The sequence below is a fragment of the Mugil cephalus genome, chromosome 4 (genome assembly GCF_022458985.1).
Source record: "Mugil cephalus isolate CIBA_MC_2020 chromosome 4, CIBA_Mcephalus_1.1, whole genome shotgun sequence".
Taxonomy (NCBI): domain Eukaryota; kingdom Metazoa; phylum Chordata; class Actinopteri; order Mugiliformes; family Mugilidae; genus Mugil; species Mugil cephalus.
Window position 1 is genome coordinate 18,555,759 of NC_061773.1, and position 22,162 is coordinate 18,577,920.

The 22,162-nt window shown below is 40.4% G+C and overlaps 1 protein-coding gene across 4 annotated transcripts in view; it reads left to right on the forward strand.

The window, feature by feature from the left end:
- slc2a9l2 (solute carrier family 2 member 9, like 2) overlaps positions 1 to 22,162 on the forward strand; it is a 114,061-nt gene that overhangs the window by 15,838 nt on the left and 76,061 nt on the right. For all 4 annotated transcript variants that reach the window (XM_047582720.1, XM_047582721.1, XM_047582718.1 and 1 more), the window contains exons 4-6: positions 7,016 to 7,176; positions 12,237 to 12,361; positions 14,206 to 14,351. In XM_047582720.1, coding sequence (XP_047438676.1) covers positions 7,016 to 7,176; positions 12,237 to 12,361; positions 14,206 to 14,351 — 432 coding nt within the window. The remainder of the gene's footprint in view (positions 1 to 7,015; positions 7,177 to 12,236; positions 12,362 to 14,205; positions 14,352 to 22,162) is intronic.

Below are 22,162 nucleotides of genomic sequence, written 5' to 3' on the forward strand. Positions count from 1 at the left end.
TCCCCTCAACCCACCTACACAATATTAGGAAGGTATTGTCTTACCTGATCGGTGTATATATTGCACATAGACATTTAAACATATACATGTTTACACATACTGAGTATACTGGAAATATATATTTATATGTATAGATTGTATGTTGGATACTACTTTTAAATATTACATCTCAGTTTAACTGCAACATATTAAAGTTGTATTTATATGATTATTATGGGCTTAAAGTACAGTTTTAGTTTGAGGGTATTCACATAAACAGGAGGACGGTTGTAGGACCAAGAATCAAAAGTGATTATGCACTTTGCTAAAAGGCTCTTTCAGTGACAAATGTGGGTTATTCCATCATATTTTCCTCATCAGATGAGTAAAAGTGAAAGGTCTGGAGTTGTGCATGTTGTGCTGAAACAGGCCGTCCTTGGGCTGCAAAAATGTAACCAATCAATGAGAGGGATTGCAGGAACACGAAAGAGTGATACACTATGATCTCAGGATCTCAGGATTCATTCCACTGTAAAGAAAAAAAAAAAAAAAAAAAAGCATCCAGGCAAGTGGAAAACACTCTCCAGGAGGAAAGGATGGCATTATCCAAGTCTGCTGTAAAGAGAGGACCTTACAAGGGCAAAAGCAGAGGATTCACCATAAGGTGCAAATCTTTTATAAAAATATAAATCCCAAGAACAGTAAGACAAGATTCAACTTTTCTAAGGAAAATAACATTAAAAAAAAATACAGAGCAGTTTTGGAACGTCGTTCTTTAGATGGATGAAAATACCTGGAACGGGATGACAGAAAGGAAAAAAATAAAAAATATGAAAAAGACATTTGGAGAGCTCATGATCCGAAGCCTAAAACAGCATCTGTATAAAACATAGCAGAGGCAGTGTTGTGCGTGAGCGTGCACGGCTTCCAGTGGCACTCGCGTTTATTGATTATTGATATGCTGTCTGCTCAGATTCCACCAAATGAAGTAAACATTATCGGACAGTGCTTCACCGTTCAGATGAACAGGGCGTAATGTGAAATCAACATTTGAGTGGGCTTGTTTGAAAGCAAAGACGGCGAAGATTCCGCAGTGGCCGGGTCACCAGGGAGCGCAGCTTGTCTTTCAGAGGACAAAACTAAAGACAGAAAGATGCACAAACAACTGAGGACTGCTGCAGCAAAAAGTCCGCCAGAACGTCATGAACAAGGAATGGAATTATTTGTGAGGTTACAGACTTCAGGCAGTCACTGAATGCAAAGGGTAATTGACATAATATTAAAAACACATTTTTATTATTGATGATGTTCATTTGTTCAATTATAGTTGAGCCCCTGGAAATAGAGAGTTGCGATTTGAATATAAATATCCTCAAATATAAACTGTGAGTCTGCACTTTAAGACCATATTCACAGTTAAATTAATCATATGTGTAACTTCTGAATGTTCTGATAAATAGCAAAACATATATGGATGTACATAAACGCAGTCAGTTTGGAAAGAATATCAGACAACTGTGTATAGTTTACTTGAGAGGACACATAGCTGGATTTCCTTTTCAAAGAAATCATCAGAAAGACAGCTATGCGCATTTAGCCCAGCTTGAACTCAAATATCTGCAGTGGCCTGTAAACCCTTTCAACTAATGAAACTGAAATGGCAGTATTCAGCAGCTTTGATGTACGAGTCCTGTTAAGTAGAGCCACTTCTGAATCTGAAACAACATTTTCAGAGGTCACTCACGCGGGCCTTCTGTTTGTTTTGGAGCATTTAATTAGTATGCAAACATCGCAACCCAAAGATTTGCAGGAGCCTACGCATGTGGAGAATGTTGTAGAAAATGGAGACGGTGGATTTCAGCTTTTACTGCAGTAAATATGATCATTTATGTCACTTTTTGCAGTATACTCACATGTTGCGTTTGTCTTCCTGTAACATATTCGTCACATCTGTTATAAGCCCAGTCATTTGTAGCATTGAATGGAAGTTTATGCTGACGTATTCAGGGGGAAAAAGCTTGTCTTTCCTTTGTGTTCTTTCAGAACACGGCCTTCGTAACCTGGTTTGACAAATTGGAATTAAAATAGGCGAGAAAAAATACATGAAAGTTCCACACAGAGTCCATCTTTACGGTATTTAAACATTGATTGATTGATTGATTGATTCATTGCGGTACAAAGAATCCAACACCAAGTTTGAGTTAACCTTGCATATCGCTGACTGAATGAAGCTACTTTCAGGTGTTTAATTAGACCCAAGGACTGTTTATTTTTTCACCTTTGACATTCCTCTAGTAGTGGAAGGATCGTTCTTCATTTAATTGCTAGGCATTAGGATGCTAACTATAATTGGTGAGGTGAAATCATTGTGGAAATGGGGTGTGAAAGTGAAAAGAGGAAACCTCTTAGCTCTGACCTTTCAGTGTAATTACGAAAAGTGTGATCTCTAAGATCTGTGCAGGGTAAGCTGCGCAATATAGGTATGGTGGAACTGCTCTTCTGAAGTGAAGCCAAGGCAAGTAGAGCTCCCCCTGGTGACTGGCTTCGGTATAGGTCATAAGCTCCACCTCCTCCATGTAAGTGGACGGGGCCAAACTAAAACACTAAAATAAACATCTTTCTCCTTTTCAGTGGTGATTTCTATCATTTCAGGTAGTTAATATAATGTCCATGAATGTTCAAGTGCCAATGTTTTCAGTAAGTTTCATTTTAGTTATTTGATAGGATTTATAGAAACAGGATGTGACATAATGGCGACTACCAGTCGCCATGCCAACCGTTCTGCAAAGCAGTCTGATGGCACTGCGAGAGTTGTAAAAACAATTTTTAAAACTAAGTACAGTGTATAATCTCAGATTTCCTTGTTGGTGGAGGTAGAGCAGAGCCTAGTGTTATTTAAAAACGCGAGTGAGTCTGGAGGAAGTGTGGTCGGGTCATCGATACCGTGGCTCCATCTGGCTCCACTCTCGGACTGTACTGTGCAGACTCTGGCTCCAAAACCGCCCGTACCCCCAGGGAAAATAGGAAGGAAACCACTGTACCTAGACTTCTCAAATCTTGTGAAAAAGGTTAGATTCAGGTCTAGTTTCAGGTCTGTAGGTTCAGCAACATTATGCCCAAAAAATGAGTATACTGAATATACAACCAGGTTATTCCATCGATAGATTTTTTTCTTCCCTGATGAAAGATGCAGAGGAGTAGAGCATCACACCTTTCCCTTAAATGCCCCCATGTTTTAATAAATATAAGTGACAGAAAATATATAAGTCCACAAAATCCATTAAAATTTCCCCCCTGATTAGAATCTGGAAGAAACGATGCGTCGCTAGTACCGCAGGGCTAATATATCTCAGCTGATAAAGGAAGTCCCCAGTTCCTTCAGTAAGTGTCCATTTTCTTTTGGCAGCAGCTTCCTTGCCTCTTATTATTTCTGAGAGAGGCCAGTAATGGGCTCTTGTCTCTGCAAAATGCGCCAATTTCCGTTGCGTAGCACCTGCTGTGGCAACACTCAGGTGGTTTATTTTGTGTAAACACTGCACATCGCAGACATCTCATGTCTTTATAGCAATAACTTATGAGCTGTTAAACCCGAGCGTGTCTTCCTTTCAATAATAATAAAAAAAATAAAAAATCTTCTGTAGATTGTCCAATTGTCTCTAGGCTTTGGCTTTATTACACACTAAAACAGAGTGGTTGTGTCTGCAGCCACAATGAGGACTCGCGCAATGTCTTGCCAGTTGCTTCGCTTGCAAGTTTTCTAATAGTTCACTCTTGAGCAGTAGCACTTGAGCGATAATCCCAACAAAAATTCTTTTTTTGCTAAAAATGTGATCAACTAATATTTTTTTAAATATAAAAATAGTACTGTCCTCAGCTGATTGATCGATATAAAAAGATACAGATACATTAGCATGACACAAATATGCCTCAAGTGGCAGCTCCATGACATGATGTAATCATATACACTTCCACATGCAGCCATCTCTCCATCCTGTTGAGCCATTGCTTACCTCCCCCCATGATCCACTGGGAGCGCAGCCTGATGCGAATGAATGTAAAGCCGCCGTAGAGCTCCACCACTGCTCCTGCTTCCTTTAATTCCATTCAGTTCAGTTTTAGCGCCAATGACAATCGTACCAATGGTCTTGAGACGCTTTACAAAGTCTGGCCTGAAACCCCCAGAGCAGGCGACGGTGGCGACGGGAAAAAATCACTTTTAACAGGAAGGAAAGCTCGAGCGAAACCCAGCTCATATGGAGGGACTTATCTCCGGGAGAGAAGAGAGCAGCTGGAGGAACGAGATGAACATACATGTGACGCATGTAGAATCTGATCATGATACAAATACAAGTTACAGATGGTGCGTGTCACATGACGGTTTGGTGATGAACACAAATAAAGCCGTTAGTGACGGCAGCTGTTCTATCATAAGTCTGTTAGCTCTGCTGTAATGAGTGAATATAAGCGGTATCATATGCAGGTTGGAGACTGATGCATTCTTTTTTGTTTTTCGTGCATAATCACGTGTTAACAACATTTTCTACTGGTTGAGAGAGGAATTAAAGCAGTAGATTGACTAAGGATGAACTATTTTACTGTGATGATGAGTAAATATTGTAGAATAATGCCACACTAGTAGTAAAACAGGTTTGCGTGTTACAACTGTACAACAATTTACAGCTTGGAGAAAAAAGAAAGAAAAAGTAATTAAATGTTATCAAGATAAAATGTATAAACATGGACAATTACGGTTTCATTTATTTTGACACATTTATTCATATTTAAACTGCTGTAATGTCAATAGCAGCGCGACCAGCTACCGTAATAATTGTAGTCTGCGTGCAATTTTTTTTTTCTCATTCATAAAAAGCTAAAATTTCCGGGAGCAGCTCTAGCCGGGGGACAGGTCATCCAAAGCGGGGACTGTCCCCAGAAATAGGGGACGTTTGGTCACCTTAAAAAAAACAAAAAACACGGCACCTTTTATTTAACACAAGTCCTCATGTTCTACCGCTTAATTTTTCAGACATTTCCATCTTCACCACACCTCGTAGTCGCACCATGTGTGTTCAGAAGCGCTACATTGAAACTGCTTCAGTGTTGTACATGAACACTGTGTAATCAAATACACCTGTATGCCGGTATAATATCATAATGAAAAAAAAATACATACCGGTATTTGGTATGAACTGGTATATCACCCAGCCCTCCTTTAAACAATTCCTGCGATATAAATCCAAATAGCATTTTCCCTCATTCACAGTTTCATCGCGTGTCTTCCAACCACGTCGTTCTTTGATGGCCACAGGGGAGCTTGTGCTCGGTCAGGTTCAGCCCAGTGCCAAAGTTTAGAACAATAAAAATATAGAGGATGCTCCACAGAATGCTCCAGTTAAGTCAGAAAAAAATTTCTACAAACCGCATATAAAATCTCTAAACCAACCTCCAGCCTCTTAAAATATGGGCAAAGGAATATTTTATCAAGTATTAAAAATGCAAGACTGCTGAATTCTAAAAAACCATGTAGCTCTTGATACATTAAATATGTGATTAAACAGCTACAACTCCTCATTTTATAGCAGAAGAATGTTGAATTAAAAAAGAAAAAGAGCAGGTACAACAAACACTTGCTTCTCATTTGCTCTTCATTCTGATTTCAGTAATTGGTAAGGTGATGGGAATTCAGCCATTAGGCGCTAGCATTTACACTAAACGTTTTTTGCTTTTTTTTTTTTCGTTTTTTGTTTTTGCGGAAATCCAATTTGCACAGCTAAACATCCCTTTACGAAAGTAATGCTCTCTGCCTTTTCTAATCAACTCTTCCCGCGTGCTCACGTGCGCGCGCGACTTCATGCGAGGGAAGCAGCGGAAAGATCGTTTCAAAGGAGCAAGAAATCACATTCAGCTGCGTACACAGAGGCCAGCTTGTGTCGGAGGCACCGAGGCACGTCCGTGACAGAACGTTTTCACGTCAGGATTTTTAAAGCTTTTAAACAAAACGAGGGCCGGCGGCACCCGTTCAGAACCGTATAAACATGTTTTCCCCACCGCAGGTCGACTCGTACGGTAACCTTCTGCTGCAGACTTATTGATTGTGCCGAGAGTAAATTCTGCCGGTAAATGTTAGAGGAAGTATTGGGTAAGCGCATACAGTAAAGACAGAGAGCGGTGTACATTGGCAGGGAGGGATGAAGCAACATCTTTGGCAATTATTTATCCGTGGCTGTGTGAGTTGATGCGCAATGAAAGCAGGGAGAAGGGTGATGAAAACCCTGCCGAAACCAGAGTAACCTGTGACCCCTCCCTCCCTTTTCCCTTTTCCCTTTTCCTGCGTAAAACAAAGCGAAAACCGTTCCAAGGCTCATGAGTCACACTAAAAGTAGCTTTTCTTGCTGTTGCCGCTGCAGACAATGGAAGTGACAGTGGGGGCCGGTGTCGCCTCGGTTCGCAGTGCTCTGTGGAGCGTGGCCAGCAAAGAGTTTTTATCCCCCGGTTTAACCAGAGCCCTGTTTTATTTTTCTTTGGTGGGATAATCTATAATTCACGAGTGGCGCAGATGTAAAATGAAAGATTAAAAAAAAAGAAAAAAAGTACAAGTGCCTTTTTTTTCGGTGTTAAGTCTCAAACTGCTTTGACACAGTTGCCAATCAGTTCTGCATTCACTGGCTCACATGCAGTCCATGCTTCACGCGTCAGTCCGTGACGCCGTCGCTCAGTTTGCACGTTTAGGAACTGTGAGCGAATGTCCGTTGATTTGTTTAATATATTCACTCACTTTAAAAACGCCAGACAGACACATTTAAGCAGTTAATATAGTTTTACACACTTGAATTAGCTCCTCACAAAATTAAGTACTGCTTTTCTATTTTTAAATTGAGGACAGCAAAACTTGGCTCATAAAGCCAGCTTGAACAAGCTCATAAACAGTATATGACACATTTAATACTCAGCATAACCCGATGACAGGTTTATCATTCACCTTTATGAATGACACAAATGTAAAAGTTGTCTCTCTCGCGTCTGTGTTGTGTTGCAGTACATTAAAGCCTTCTACAACGACACGTGGATTGAGAGATACGGGGAGCCTATTTCAGCAGAGACCACCACCCTCCTCTGGTCCGTCACAGTGTCCATATTTTCTATCGGAGGCCTGCTCGGAACGCTGTCCGTCTCTTTAATCCTCAAAGTTCTGGGAAGGTGAGTTGACCCATGCGTGCTTGCGATGATGTATCTCCCCCGCGATACACCTTCCTCACGGCAGGCATTTTGATTTGCCACAGCGGAGAAAGCACAGGTGGAATTAATGATGTCTCAACCGCTGCGAGGCTCTCCAGTGAACCAGAATGCACGAGAGCAGGGCCTCGCCCAGCTGGAATGTGGCCGGCGTCAATACACGTGCACTCTCCGCGCTGTGACAAGTCAAGATGTCGTCCGTGGGGAAGGGTCCATAGTACGGCTCTGGGACAGCAGGCTGCTGACTCTGAGATTAACCCTGGCTTTCACATATCAACAGTTTCAAGCCACATGGTTGCAGCCTAAAGAAAGCTCTAATGGACAAAAGCACTGCACGATAAGAAACAATCGAAAATGTGTTTGACAGTGTGCTGGGAGGTTAGGTTACAGCGTCTAGGTCTCACAGTACTATAAAAGCGCCTTTAGCGCATATTAATTAATTCATTCTTTTTCCATTATTTCATCTGTGCTGATCGTACTGCCATGCCCATTGCTGCGCTCCTTCATTCACAGCTACACCAGCTGCATTAATGAGGATAAAAGAATGAAATAAAATACAAAATAATAAGACACTTCCGTACGAGGTTGATACAGTGAATCAGTAGCAAGTAATAACTGTGATAAAAGAGACATTTTGTGAACAAATAAGACTAAAAAACCTTATTATATTAGAGAGAGTCTGGCCAACTCAAATCTTGGGCGCCATGTTTGCTACATCGCAGGGAAGATTCCACAGTGTAACCCTATGGGGCAGATGTGCTATGTTTAAATGAATGTCTTATTTTCACCATTAACGGGGCTGTAAATGTTATTGCCAACGTCTGTCAATATGTAAAAGGCCCTCCTCACTTAAATATTCCAGCATCTACTTACTTTAAATATCTGAAATGAGCCTGTAAAATACTTTGTAGCCTCATCAGCCATGGAGTCATGGTTTACCTTCTCCTTAGTTTCCCGTGTTCATCTATCGTCGTTAAAAGCTTTAAGTGTTTTAAATACTCAGAAACAGTGAAAATTAAACTACTCTTACTGTTATTTACTATTATCATTATAACAATAGCACGCTAGCCATAGTAACTTAGTAGTAACCAATCCAAAGTTATGAGTCAATTAAATTTGTCTATCTGCATGGACATAAATTAGATGTGCAACTGAGTTTCACAGTATATATGATGGTAGCTGCTATTTAGTAGTCTTTAGTCTAGATAACTAGTTAGCATAAGGCTAGCATAGGGCTAGGTTAACCTCAAACTTCAGTTGTAAAGTGGCATTTTTGAGATCAAGGTACACATTAATGATGGTATGACTTTATCTTTCCTATATAAAATCTAAACAGGCATCAAAGAGAGAAACTGACATTTACCTCACATGATAAGGGTAAATCAGTTGACATCCAGTTCTTCCTTTTAATCTTCTGCTCCCGTAACTTCCTCCGTTTTTGTTCACTGGGGAAACGGTGGAGTTTCCCCCGTGTTTTCAGCATATACGGCTCTGCTAGAGATAATAGTAATAACACAAAATTAACACAAAAATATAGAGAAGCGGCACAGACATGTACGTTTCCACACTAACTACCTGACCTACGTCCCTCCACTAAATAACCCTTTTCAGGAGCCATATAAGAAATTTAAATATTTGCCTCACTTTGTTTCATAGAGATCCAATCTGCCCCGGGGGTCTTTCAATGTTTGTCAGGCCAAGGATTGATGGAGAGATTAAGTAGGGAGTCCCTACCTACTATATGTCTTCTATAGTCACTTGGCTTAGTGTTATTTATAATTGTGTTATTTATGATCTACCCAGTTGTTTATATGGCGTTTTTAATATGTGCTTCTCATCTCTACATTCAGTCGTGGACACAGTATTAAATTTTAAAATATCCTGCTAGGAAAATACTTCCTCAGAGAATTAGTTTAAATTTAAATTCATTTTTAAATAACAGCCAGCACAAACAGGTCCAGGGCTCAAATCACCTCTCACTGTCTGAGAAAACTAGTCTTGCTTAAACTTTTTTTTTTTTTTTTTTTTTTTTTTTATAAATGCGACAAGCTTCTGTCCCAACCCTGAAGCTTTACTTTCCCTGTCTTATCTATATTTTCAAGATTACCTCCCAACTATAAGACATACCAACGATTACATTTATGGCTTGGCTCACACTAAAATTTGAAGCTTAGGAGTTAGTGCAGCCGTACGTGATAGTCTGCTCCCCCATCTTTGTGTGCCTCTCTGTCCTCGCCTTCTCTTATTACCCTGGATACCTTTTCCACTTTCCTTCTCCTCACCCTGACAGTCTCTCTAAATCAATGTCCGCAACTGCCGGCTCAGTGCAGGAAGTAACAGCTCACAATGTACATAGTCCATTACGAGGACAGACGAGGGGAGGCAGAGTGACTCTTCAAAAGGCCTTCTGTAGTGTTGATTTGCTATTATAGATTTGCCATTGGCTTCTGCTGCATTAAACAGGAGCTCGGTTCTCCCTCCGCCAGAAAGAACCCTGTGAAATTCAATACAGTTGTTCCCCTGTGAGTCACAGGATGTTGCACGTGCGCTGGTGGTAGATCATCTTTAAGCTAAATTTTGCATTATTGGAAATCTAAGTGAAAAATATCATCAGACATTCACTTTAACAAATTTTTTTGGCATATCAGACTTTACCCATAGTGACACCCAGAAGATGCATTAGCTCCTTTCCCCATCTGTTCCCTCGGTTTTCTTGAAGGCTCAGTTATTGAGACAAATAGACCTATAAAGAACTGGCAGTTGATATAAAGGACACAGTTGTTGTCTTAAGCTCCCATTTAAAGCCATCTTGTAGCCGTGTATTTTCAAACAGAATTGATCCAGGATTTCTTTCTGTAACAGTTCGTCTAGAAGGACGCGAGGAGAGGAGCTGGAGAAGAAGTGATTTGTTTCTGGCTGAGTGATAGTGATTTGACAACTTATTCTGCAGTATGTGATCCAATCTCACAGCCGGTGAGATGAGTTTCTCAGGTTTCAGCCTTGCTGAGTTGTGTCCCCGTCTCGGCGCAGGACTGCGGGTCCGTATGTCCTTTCCCTCCAGGAGAAAGACTCTTACTCTAACAGGGCTTTCAGAGCTCTGAAATAATATACCTTCAAAAGAATCTATTATCCTATAATGATGAGGATGTCACTGTCGGAGCACGGAGAGGCTTATGAAGCTTTCATAAGTCATTGGAGACAATTAAAATCCCCCCAAAGTTCACCTTGAATTTTCTCGGGTGACGAACCTCACTGTGCTGATCAGGCAGCAACGTATTATTCATTCTCACTTCATTTTCTCTGCTAGACATCTGTGGGCCAGCTGGTAGTTTTACACGGAGTCTCGGAAAGGTTGAAATTTAGATGTCAGGGAGAAGAGTTGAATATAGATTAGCAGATGAGGACACACGGAGCAATCTAAAAGAAAAGTACTTCAAAGACTGACCAAGAGGTTCATTAAAAGTTTGCCAGGGAAGTGAAAGGTAAATGTTTTGTGTCTGAAAAACAAACCGGGATGTCTGGATATTTCATCATGGCAAACCTTTTCACAATGGGAAGATGAACCGACGGCAAATATGTTTACTTAATATATTATATGTAAATCTAGATTTAAACGCAGCAAGAACAAAAGCAGGCCTGTCTTTAACAAAGCAGCCATTGGTGATTAAGATGCTGTTGCTGTTTGTGTGAGACTGGCTTTGAACAAGTGATTGAAGTTGCCCTCTCTTCAATCCCAGACTTCTTGTTCTTGAGACAGTGTCAGGGGATTTACTAAGCAAAAACAACAGCAAAAGTTTTCCTTCAGTTATATCCTGAAACAAACACTGAAGTTTCTTTTAATCGCCGATCCCACGGGGCTGTGTGTTAAGATCATGACACAAGGGCTTGTAACATCTTGTCCTGTGTATTAATGAATACTTTTAAAGGACCAGTGTGTAGCATGTGTCTGCCTCTAGTGGCCAGGAAGCAGATTGCAACCGACTGAATACCCATTGCCTCATTCAGCAGATCCTCCTAAATCCTGCCCACTGGACCATTAAATTGTGAGAGACTTGACATATAATGGTTCAGAGAGAAAAGCAGCAGTAATCCATAAATTGACCTCTGACAAAGCACAAATATTCCACTATACTGCAGATTACTTTATTTGCAATACTGTTAATACTACATATAAATATTACACTGCTTTATTTAAGCAATACTCTCTATGTCATACTGTACTCCGCACACTGCTAAAATAACTCAGTGTGGATTTGTAATCACCATATCCACTTTTGCCTTTGCCTACTATCCTAATGAATGGATTGAACTTAAATTATTTTCTCATGTTATTATTATTTTTTTCATGAATAATGTGCTGTCATCGTATTTTTTTGTCTTTTGTGGAAAATTAAATATTATGAATCAAAAAATTTATTGAGCTATCTCTTCCAAACACACACAGAACACAGAATAAAGCATTGACCGCATTACCTTCATGGTATGGGGCGTCGTAACATTGCACCCAGTTCACAGTTAATTTCATGTAATGTCTGAGCGGAGGCTGGTGATTAAATCTTCTTTCAGGTTTTCGTGCACATTTCTGTATGTAAACATTTATTCATGCACTTGAGTGACCTGTTTGCACATAAATCACCTTTCAGTTTTTCTAAATATATAATCAGATCCTGTATTAATTGGTTTCATTAGCGCGACACGAGCAATAATTCTGCTCCGCTGGGCCTGAAGAATTATACACCTCCGCTCCTTTCTTTAGCCCTAACAAAAGCCAGTCTTAATTACTGTCTAAAGCCTAATTAGAACACACTTTTTTTTTCTTCCAAACCACCAAGCTGAAATGTTTTGACATTTCAGCAGGATAAGCCTGCTGGAGTTTTTTTTTTTTCACAAGTGAATCCCTTTATAATGTGAATTCTATTGAATAAATCCTTTAAAGTGGGGTTTTCTAATTAAGGTGTCTCTGTGGCTGACCTTCTACTCTAAAGAATACTCATGTAGCGTCTGTTAACCGTATGTGATTTTAGAAAGGGAACCTTGCTGCTGAATAACGGCTTTGCTGTAATCGCTGCTCTGATGCTGTCCTTGGGTGAGATGTCAAGATCCTTTGAGATGCTCATCATCGGCCGGGTCATTATGGGGGTGGATTCAGGTAAGTGCTTCATTTACTCACCTTTCTTCAGGGGCCAAATTCTTGTGGTAGAGTGTGCCAAAAAAGAATCAGTTAAATTATAATGAGTTGAAGCAAATTTTAAATATTAAATAGCATTTAAAAAATGCTATACCTTTAAATGCACAGCTCAGACATGTTCCTCATACAAAAATAAATAAATGTGTAATGAAGAAGACAATTCTATATGAATCCGGGGTATGGTTTGATTGTCAAATCATGCATCCTCTTAATACTTGACTCCAACTGGAGATATATGGATAGATAATAAACAATAGAAATAAAATACAACTAAAATAGAAAACATCTATGAAAAATAGATGTACACAATATTTACAAGAATAATAAAATAACTAAATAGTAAAAAATGAAATTGCAAGGAAATGAAACAAATGCCAGTGTGGAATAACAGTAAGTCAAGTGTACAATACAATACAATCAAGTCAGATTGTAAGTTATGATTGTTCAACCTTTGCCCTCTTCGGGTACTTTTGATCATTTTTTCCTCAACTTATTTTTTTGACTTGGTGATAATCTTTCGCTGTTTGTGGCATGATTTGCAAGAACCGTCCTTTCTTTGTAAAATGTTTGAAATCCAGTGTCATTTATACTCTATTAAGTCATCAAACATGAGTATTTTCATCCTGCTTTTTTTCATTAATCACTCAAAGAACTTCAAAACTTTACATGAGTTCTTATTTATTTATAACCCCCCCCACCCCCCCACACACACCTGCACAAAAACTGAATAATTATCTGTAAATCCATAAGATATGAAAGATACGGTTCGTTGGTGGTGATTAGAGTCTTGAAGAAGTCAGAGATTAGCAGTAAAATTGATTTGATTGCATTAGTGTTTTTTATGTAGTGCCAGATCTGAATACTTTTGTGGCCAAAAAATGCACCTTTGACTTCCATTCAAATTGTACTTTTTATTCTCATTGCCACTGCAGTATAAAACCATGTATTCTGCAATGTAAGCATTTCATTTCATTTTGAAAAAAAAGTAGTCCGTACTGTATTCCACCAGCAAAACACCAACTAATAAAATCCTTGTATTTTTGCCAGTTATATTATCACATCCTATTGTGATACCTGGGTGAAATTTCCCAGATGTATCAGAGGTTTAATTGGCCAGTTCAACTCCATCCTGATCTGATTTTGTTATCACATCATATTGACGTGTGATGATTTAATGGCAGTTTCTGTGTGTGTGTATATTTTTGCCCCAAAGGTGTCCAGAGGGTAATAAATTTGAGGAGGGCACAAGGGTTAATGAAACAAGTTGCACCTACATCCTCAAGGCAAGTGTTGGTGATAATCTCTGATTACACTACATGTGCTTATTGATGCACCAGAGGAAATTTGGCTGCTAGTTATGTTCCAACACAGAGTAACAGACCCAACAACCGTAACCAGAGGATCGATGTTCTCATGGACTTGGTCAAGGAGGAAATTGATCTGTGCCAAAGCTTTTAAGGATTAAATCTTTGACCATTTCTCATGGACAATCCATACCATTGCTCATGACGATACCACTAGATTTAAAGTGAGGAATGTGGCCAAGTGGGTGATGTGGTGTAGGATCTTGATTTGCTTCTACTTGTCCAATGCTAAAAAAAAAAAAAAAAAAAAAAAAAAAAAAAAATCCACCAGTTTCAGACTGCTTAAGGCTGGAGATAAACTCAACACGTGTTAGTCAATACTCGTAGGCAATCACAGCTCCTTTTTTTTGTTTTAACCCCCACTAGTCTGAGGACACAAACATCAGAATCACATGATTAATGTATTGTGTGTACATTGATATTTTATATTTTTCCTGACAGGTATCGCTCTGAGCGCCCTCCCCATGTACCTGGGTGAGATTTCCCCGAGACATATCAGAGGATCCATTGGCCAGTTCAACTCCATCCTGATCTGCTTAGGAGTGTTTACAGGACAAGTGCTGGGGCTTCCAGAGCTCCTGGGTCAGGTCAGTAACCGCAAGAGGCTATTAATTCAATTTGCCCCTTGGATGCTGTAGACTGTAGATCTGTAGATTCCTGTGAGGGTGTTTTAGCAGCTGGAGTACGCTTAATGTTGTTTTATTACACAAGTCAGACCATTTCAAAGCAGTGCATGTGCAGAATTATAATTATAATGAGCGAGATGCTACCATCACAGCAATCCCCATAGTCTTTAATTGACTTGTCGAGAGATAATTATGCATGATTTTTCCTCACTTAAATAAAGTCAAAGCAAAGACATAAAAATGGAGATGCGCCTGAAGGCTTTTCTGTGAGTGGTTAACAAATGTGAGTGGACTCGGTTGATCAATATTAGAATTTTCTGCCACTTTAATGCGAGTGCGCCATAACTTGCATTGGGTTGACCAATGCCTCTTCCCCTTCCTCCTGCTGGAAGGACAAAGATTAAACAAAAGATGCCTGATGTATCTGAGGATGTAATTTCCTCACTTTCATTATGTGAATCGTTGATAACGTACATTTGAAAACCACTTGGGCATCATTTTTCGGCTGTCCCTCCAAAACAGGATTAAGGCCCGTGCTTTAGGCTATATAGATGGGTCTCATTCATCCAGGCACTGACAATGTCGAGATGAAATGAGCCTTGACTGCCTGGCTGCTGGCGAACCTCTGGCATTTTTTATTTTTTTTTATTCTGAAACCAAAAACATATATAAGAAATATCCTTTGAAATTGAATGGAACACCATGAAATAGGGATTTCCAAAGTGAGAGGCGTCGAGCGATTCACAACAGAGCCGACACAAATCTAAGAACTTCTAGAAAAAGAAGACGGTGGTTTACATGAGGTGAAGATATAAAAGATATAAGTGCTGATCATTTAAAACTTTTGTGAATCAAAAAGTTATAACTGTCTAGAAAAGACGTATTTGTGCCTTGCATGCTCAGATTAACATGTCCTTCAAAGACCTTCTGGAAAAGCTGGGTGTTGAGAAATTTCCACACATTCAAAAACCTTCATCTTTGTTTGTCAAGTGTTATGTTTCTTTTCACTATGTGTCTCTGCTAGATCCTTGAAAACTCTTTACAAGTCCAGTAAACTGTGTACTTCTGCATGACATCTACTCTGAAATCTGACGTGCTCCTTCCTGGAAATGGGACTGCACATAGCAGACCACAACAGCTGTGGTTAGCCCCAGGTGGATTACCTCGTCCATATGGCCGAAGTAGGACAACTAACCAGTAGGAAGTACACAGTGACAAAAACACCACACCGGTGACTAGTATTTTTGTGGCGCACTTACAGTCTTTGAATCAGAATCAGAATTACTTTTTTGATCCCAGGGGGAAATTACTTTTCCTTACAGCAGCTCCTACCCAAAGTGTACCAGTTTTAAGAACAAAGAGCAATAAGAATAAGTAAGAGAATGTAAAAAATATAAGAAATATATATGTGTGTGTGTGTGTGTGTGTGTGTGTGTGTGTGTACAAGTGTAAGTGAACCTGGTGTCTGAGTTGTTGCTCTACAGTGACATTGAATAAGGGGCACGGCACAGCAAGGAAAAATTATTGCACCATCCCAGGATCAATATAGTTCTAAACATGTGTTATTGCACCTAGTCCAGAGTCCTCCTCAGGTTCACCACCAGTTCCTTCGTCTTTGTCACATTGAGCTGTAGATGGTTCTGCTCACAACGTGACAAAGTTGTCCACAACAGCCCTGTATTCTACCTCGATCAACCGCTGCAGAGTCATCAGAAAACTTCTGGAGATGACAGGTCTCTGTGCAGTGGTTGAAGTCCGTGGCGTAGAGAGTGAAGAGAAAGGGAGAGAGGACAGTGTTGCTGACCAGCCTGTCTGACACACGGAGTTGCAGGACGTCTTACACATCACAGGGACCCTCTGCAGACTCAGGCGCATGTTGAAGACGTGTTGAAGAACTCCACAGAGCTGGGTGGCACAGGTTTTGAGCACCCTGGGGCTGACCCCGTCAGGGCCCGCAGCCTTGCCAGACTGAAGCTTCCCCAGCTGTCTTCTAACATCGTCGGCAGTGATGATCACAATAGATGGGGGTGGAGGTGAGAGACTGTCCTCCCCTAGAAGATGAGAGGCTGTAAGGAGGGGGATGGGAAGAGAGTGGAAAAGGTGTTGTGGACAAAACAATCGAGGTATTGGTGGAGGGGTTGATGGCAGTGTTCATAGGAGGTGGAGGGGCAGTGGAATCAAATCTGTTAAAGAACAGATTGAGTTTGTTGGCCCATTCCACACTGCCTTTCATTCCTCTATTGCCAGCTGGCCTGAGACCAGTGATCTTCTTCATCCCACTCCAGACCTCTCTGTTGTTGTTGTGCTGGAGTTTCCATTCCAGCTTCTTCCTGTATTCCTCCTCAGCCTCTCTGATCTTAAACCTCAAGTGTCTCTGTATATCTCTCACCTCCTCCTTGTCGCCAGCCCTGAAAGCCTTCTTCTCATTCAGGATGGCTTTGATGTCACCCACGACTTGTTGTGTGGGTAACAGTGGACCGTCTCTGCTGGAACAATGATGTCAACACAGAAGTTGATATAGTCCGTGATGCACTCTGTGACCCCATCGATGTCCTCTCTGTTCAGAGTGCCTGCCAGTCCGTGACCTCAAAACATCCCTGCGGTGCTTCATAATCCTCCTCTGACCATCTAGTCACTGTCCTGGTGGTCACAGGCTCTTTACCAGAGCCACGTAAGGCTGAGGTGTACCAGGTGATGCCATGGTGATGTGGTTGAAGTCACCGGTTGAGCAGATTTCTCACCGAAGTATAAAATAAGCTTCAGTTCGAGTACAGCGCACAGAACTGAATGTAAACAAGAAAGCGTCTCCGTGTCGTTGACTGAAGTAATAACCCGAGTTGCGATGTATGCACCTTATACATATTCAAGTATGCTGATAAACTCTAATATCCACATGTCACACGCGGAAAATATTGGAAAAAGCATATCTGAAATATTCTGTGGATGTGACTAATGTGGATGTGACTATCTGGAAGAGTAGTTGCATATTGTACGATTGCAAACTTACCGCATGTGCACGGGCCTGATAAATTGACATGTATGTTTCCCAGGAAATCCACCCTCGATTACCTGTTTGCGTATCAATACTTGTACCTTGTCTGTCCATACTGATGCTATGAATGGCAGCAGAGAAGTGCAGCTTGATATCTTTATACATTCATTTATGCCACATTCCAGTGGCGTGACCGCCGCGCACGGCTGCTGCTATTTGGTTTGGGATCATTGATTCATCACATGCAAAATCTCATCAGCAGAAAAAGTCACTTGTGTCGATGAACGTGTTCAAAAAAAAAAAAAATCTAAAAACACCATATGAGATTTTTCTGTTGATGTAAGTTCCAGCTATTTGCTACTTACATGAAGAGTATATTTCTTTCTTTTTTTTTTTCTCCAGAGCAGCGATGGATTCCAGAGGCATTATTAATCTCTAATTAGTTATCCGTGACATTAGACTCTGACAACCGTTTGGGTGAACACTTTTCCTCTTGTGACTGTGATGAGTGTCAGCCTTGTGACCTGAGGGTCTCCCATGTGACACCGAGTTGAGAATAAGCCGCAAAGCTTTAAATGCCAACGACTTTGCATTAGTCAATGGGACCGATGAAGCCTCACAAATGAGTGGCGGACTTCCATGAAGCAGATAGTTTCATTTGGACTTGACATTCAAGCTTGAGTTCTTCCCGAAGAAAACAAAAAATCCCAACTCTGCTCACCACTTCCTCTTCACCTCATCAAGCATGCTGAGAACACTTGATTGAGTCATTCGGTAACGAACGCACCCTAGCCCATCTCAGGTTGGATGTCAGCTAAAATTCTTAGTCATGCCTTGTTTACTACTTCTCACCTTTCAACAGTACACTCGTGTAGCCACATAGACTCTGCGTTTTCCTGACAGGGATCCGCTTGTCATCTGTGCGCTTGATTATGTGTGTGCTAGATTTTTTAGTTTATCTTTTAGGCCTGAAAACAGACATTAGCTTGAGGCACATATGTTCCGAAAGCCAAAGTCGGTCGTGCAATGTGAACGGGAAGCTAATAATATAAATCCCCCTGTTCCTGGCACATTCCGTTGACTTTAGATCATTGCTACATGTTTGGCACTGTATTAAGAAATGAGTGATGGAATGTGATTTCCTGAAATTGTGTTCCCAGATATACAGCAAGCAGCTGCGTCTTTTTGGCAGCTACGTGTGTTAAGAATGAGTGAAAATCAAACTGACAATAAATAAATGATCATATCTGAAAATACTGATGTTTTTTTTTTTTTTTTTTTTAACCACAAAGCACCCCTCTTCCATGCCTCATTTTATTGTAGTGAAAAACTGTACTGTAATGGGACAAAGTCTAAAGCAGGGGTCTCCAACATTTTTCATATACCTACTATATGTGTTCTATGTTAAACTCGTCCAACTGCATAAACTTACCTATATCAGACCATGCAATGTTAGCTTCTCTTCTGCTTATATTGCAGCGCACTTCTGGATTTCACCTGGGGACTGAATAGGCTCTCTGCCAATTGTGGCAGCAATAAGTCAGCAGCGATAAGGGCGGAGCCTACTGTGCACAGGAGGCTTAGATTGACAGGTCTCAGCTAGTGTGGCACTCTGTGAAACGGTACGCTGTTGAGACAACTCTTGTATTACTGAATGAGCGAAGTGCTGCCTGAAAAATTTCTTACATTTAAAAATATAGAAAAAAGTCCAATCAACCAAAGATTTTGCGAACCCCATGCAGTACCTCCACGGAACCCCTAGGGGTCGCGGACCCCCTGTTGAAGATCTATGGTCTAAAGTATTATGCCTGTTGTCACATTAGTGGAAGGGCAGGAAAAGCTTGCCGATCAGCATGCTAACTTCAGTAAATAACTGTACAATGCAGTACATTACTTCTTTTCATCTTCCTGATAATTTTTTATTAATTTTTCAGAAAATTTAACATTAAAAGAAAAGAGTTGTTGGCATTTCTGACAGGGCGTGCTTGATGTTTCTTATTTTGTCATTAAATGAAGTTTAGACTGTCACTTTGTCAAATAATTTAACATTTCATACATCGTTCACAGAAAATCACACTTCAACATCTATTCCATTGGTGCCAAGTAACAGATGTGAAAAGGCACCATGTTTTTCTTGACTGTGTGGTTGTGAATAATCTGCTTAAAATATGTGTTGGTGCATTAACCGCATCAACGGCTCTTTCTGCATACCTAACGGGACAAATGGCACGGGACTGTATAGCGTCCGCATTTGTCTGTATGCTTATTTGTATATGAAAACGCATTTCAAGGCCATGGATGAGCGAACTGTATCCGCATCCTGTTTTGTTTGGGACTTATCTTCAACCTGTGCACATAATGCACATTTTCAGCTGTGCGTGCGTTTTCATTCCGGTAACGATGTCACAAGAGCGGAACATATTTCCAAGCAAGTGCATTTTGGATGAAGCCACCTCTTATATGATTTATATGGCGCTAATCCTGAATGAGCGCTATTGTTGTGATTAATCTGTTTGCTGTGGGCTTCTTGTGTCTTTTCCATGCTTGTCCTTTGGATGTAATGTGGTGGAACAGAAAGATATGATGCATTTCTATGCTGTGTCTCTTGAGTAAGATTAAAAAGAGCATCCACCTTTAAACCAGTTGACTGTGTGGCCTGACTCTTCAATTAAAAGCAAGTACATATTTTTCCAAATCAAATTCCCCTTTCTCTAAATCACTCTGTGTCGTCCCTCGTGTTTCAGCGAGTTCTTGAGTTGTCTGAATCATCCATTTTCCTCCACTGTTTGCACTGACATTTACACATAGGCATAGTTTCCGAGCTTCTGGCATAGCAGACTTATATTTAATTTATATGTATTGATTCATCTCATCTGTCATTTTAACCTGCAGACCACCTTTATAAATATCATATGAGCGGTGCAGCTGATGTTCTGTATTCCGTGACAGCCTTTTTTTCCCCTTTTTTCCTTGTCATTTTACAAGAGCCCCACAGACAAACAGTATGTGACATATATGATGATAAGCCTCCTACCATGCTCTGTGCTGGCCTTTGGTTATGAGACTCAAGCGGGCTTTTCCCCACTGGAGGCTTCTTGTCTAAGATGTCACTTGTTGTGGAGTGCAAAATGGTGATAAGCTTTGACAAATGATAATTAATCTAACCTTCATGCGTCGCCACTGACCTTCTCCCAGCTGAGAAGCATGTTTATTCGGCCATTACAGCAGGAACAAGCTTTTAGCCGGCCTGTCGCCGAGTGCCCACGAGACACTGAAACCATCAGCATGCTGGACGAAGCTAAGGTTAGATTCAGTGGTCTTAATGAGAATACTCTGTATTCCCCACCACACCCATCTGTCTCCTCTGTAGGGTTGATTGATCGTTACGTGTGAGGAATGTCACTCAAATGCGTTTCATATTAAGTTGTAAAACACTCGCTGTTTGACATTGGGGTAATTTACTGTTTCAAATGGCTCCGAGAGGCATTGCGTGTCCGTGATACTAGTATTCCATACATCCATCCATTCATTATCTGGAATCAAACAGTGCAGTGGGAGTAGCTGAGTATTTATCATTCATGACTCAACATGTAAGGCTGTAAGGCTGCAGTTATGTTTCTGCAGGCGTTGGTTGGATACATATAACCCTAACCCCAACACTAGAGATGTAACGATATGAAAATTTCATGTCATGATTATTGTGGCCAAAATCTTCACGGTTGTTATTGTTATCATGGTATTGTTGAAGTGTGCTCAAAATGTTCAAAAAGTACTTATACACACGCTGAAATCTCATCTCATCTCATCTTCCATACCGCTTAATCCTCACTAGGGTCGTGGGGGTTGCTGGAGCATATCCCAGCTGGCCACACTGAAATCATTTAATCAAATTTTATTTTGAAATAAAAAAAACAAAACAAAACAAAAAAAAAAATGAGCACAATGAACTTTAGAATGTAGTAGCCATAGCATCACTTGGTTTGCCTACTGCATGCCCACTCTGTAAATAATAGAAAAGCAATTGATTATGATTATGATTATTATCTGACTGAGACACACATACATTGCTGTTGCTGCTGTAAAAACGAAACACGTTTTTGTGTTTCCTTTTGTTTTTAACACGGAAAGTTTTCTTCTAAAAATGTTTTGTTTCTTGTTTTTTTTTTTAAGGATCCCCATTTGAAGCATATTTGAATATTCATATTCCTATTTGAAGCGGAGCAGAGCTACTGGAACGGAAACAGACCAAACATAATATGTGTTTTTACAAGAGTAGGTACGTTAGGTAACACTTAAAACTATACGAAAATTTGACAGACAAACCGTGACATACTAAGTCCCCACATGATGCGTTCAGCTACAAGTTAACTTACCTTGCAGTCGCTGTATAGTTGTAGCTGGTGTTCATGGATATGGCTCATTAAATTAGAGGAGTTTCCTGCGCTGTGCAGGTGCGTTCTTCCATGTTTCCAGAGCAATGTGTTCTTGCGCGCCGGCATCTGAGGGAGGGAAAGCTGGTGTCTCTCCAGAAATGAGCCGTATCACCGTGGCTTATTCAAAATGCAGTAATCAGACACGGTTTCAATGATTAAAATTCTGAAATGGTAATACAGTTCATCATGAAACCGATAATCGTTACATCCCTACCCAACACATTTTCTTTTCTGTTTTTTAATGTGTCAATCTTTGCACAGTTCTGCACAACCTGCTTTTCTTTCATGTTTGTTAATCATTGGATAAATTACAAAAGTAGCTACTGTATAGCCTGCAACAGAAGAGG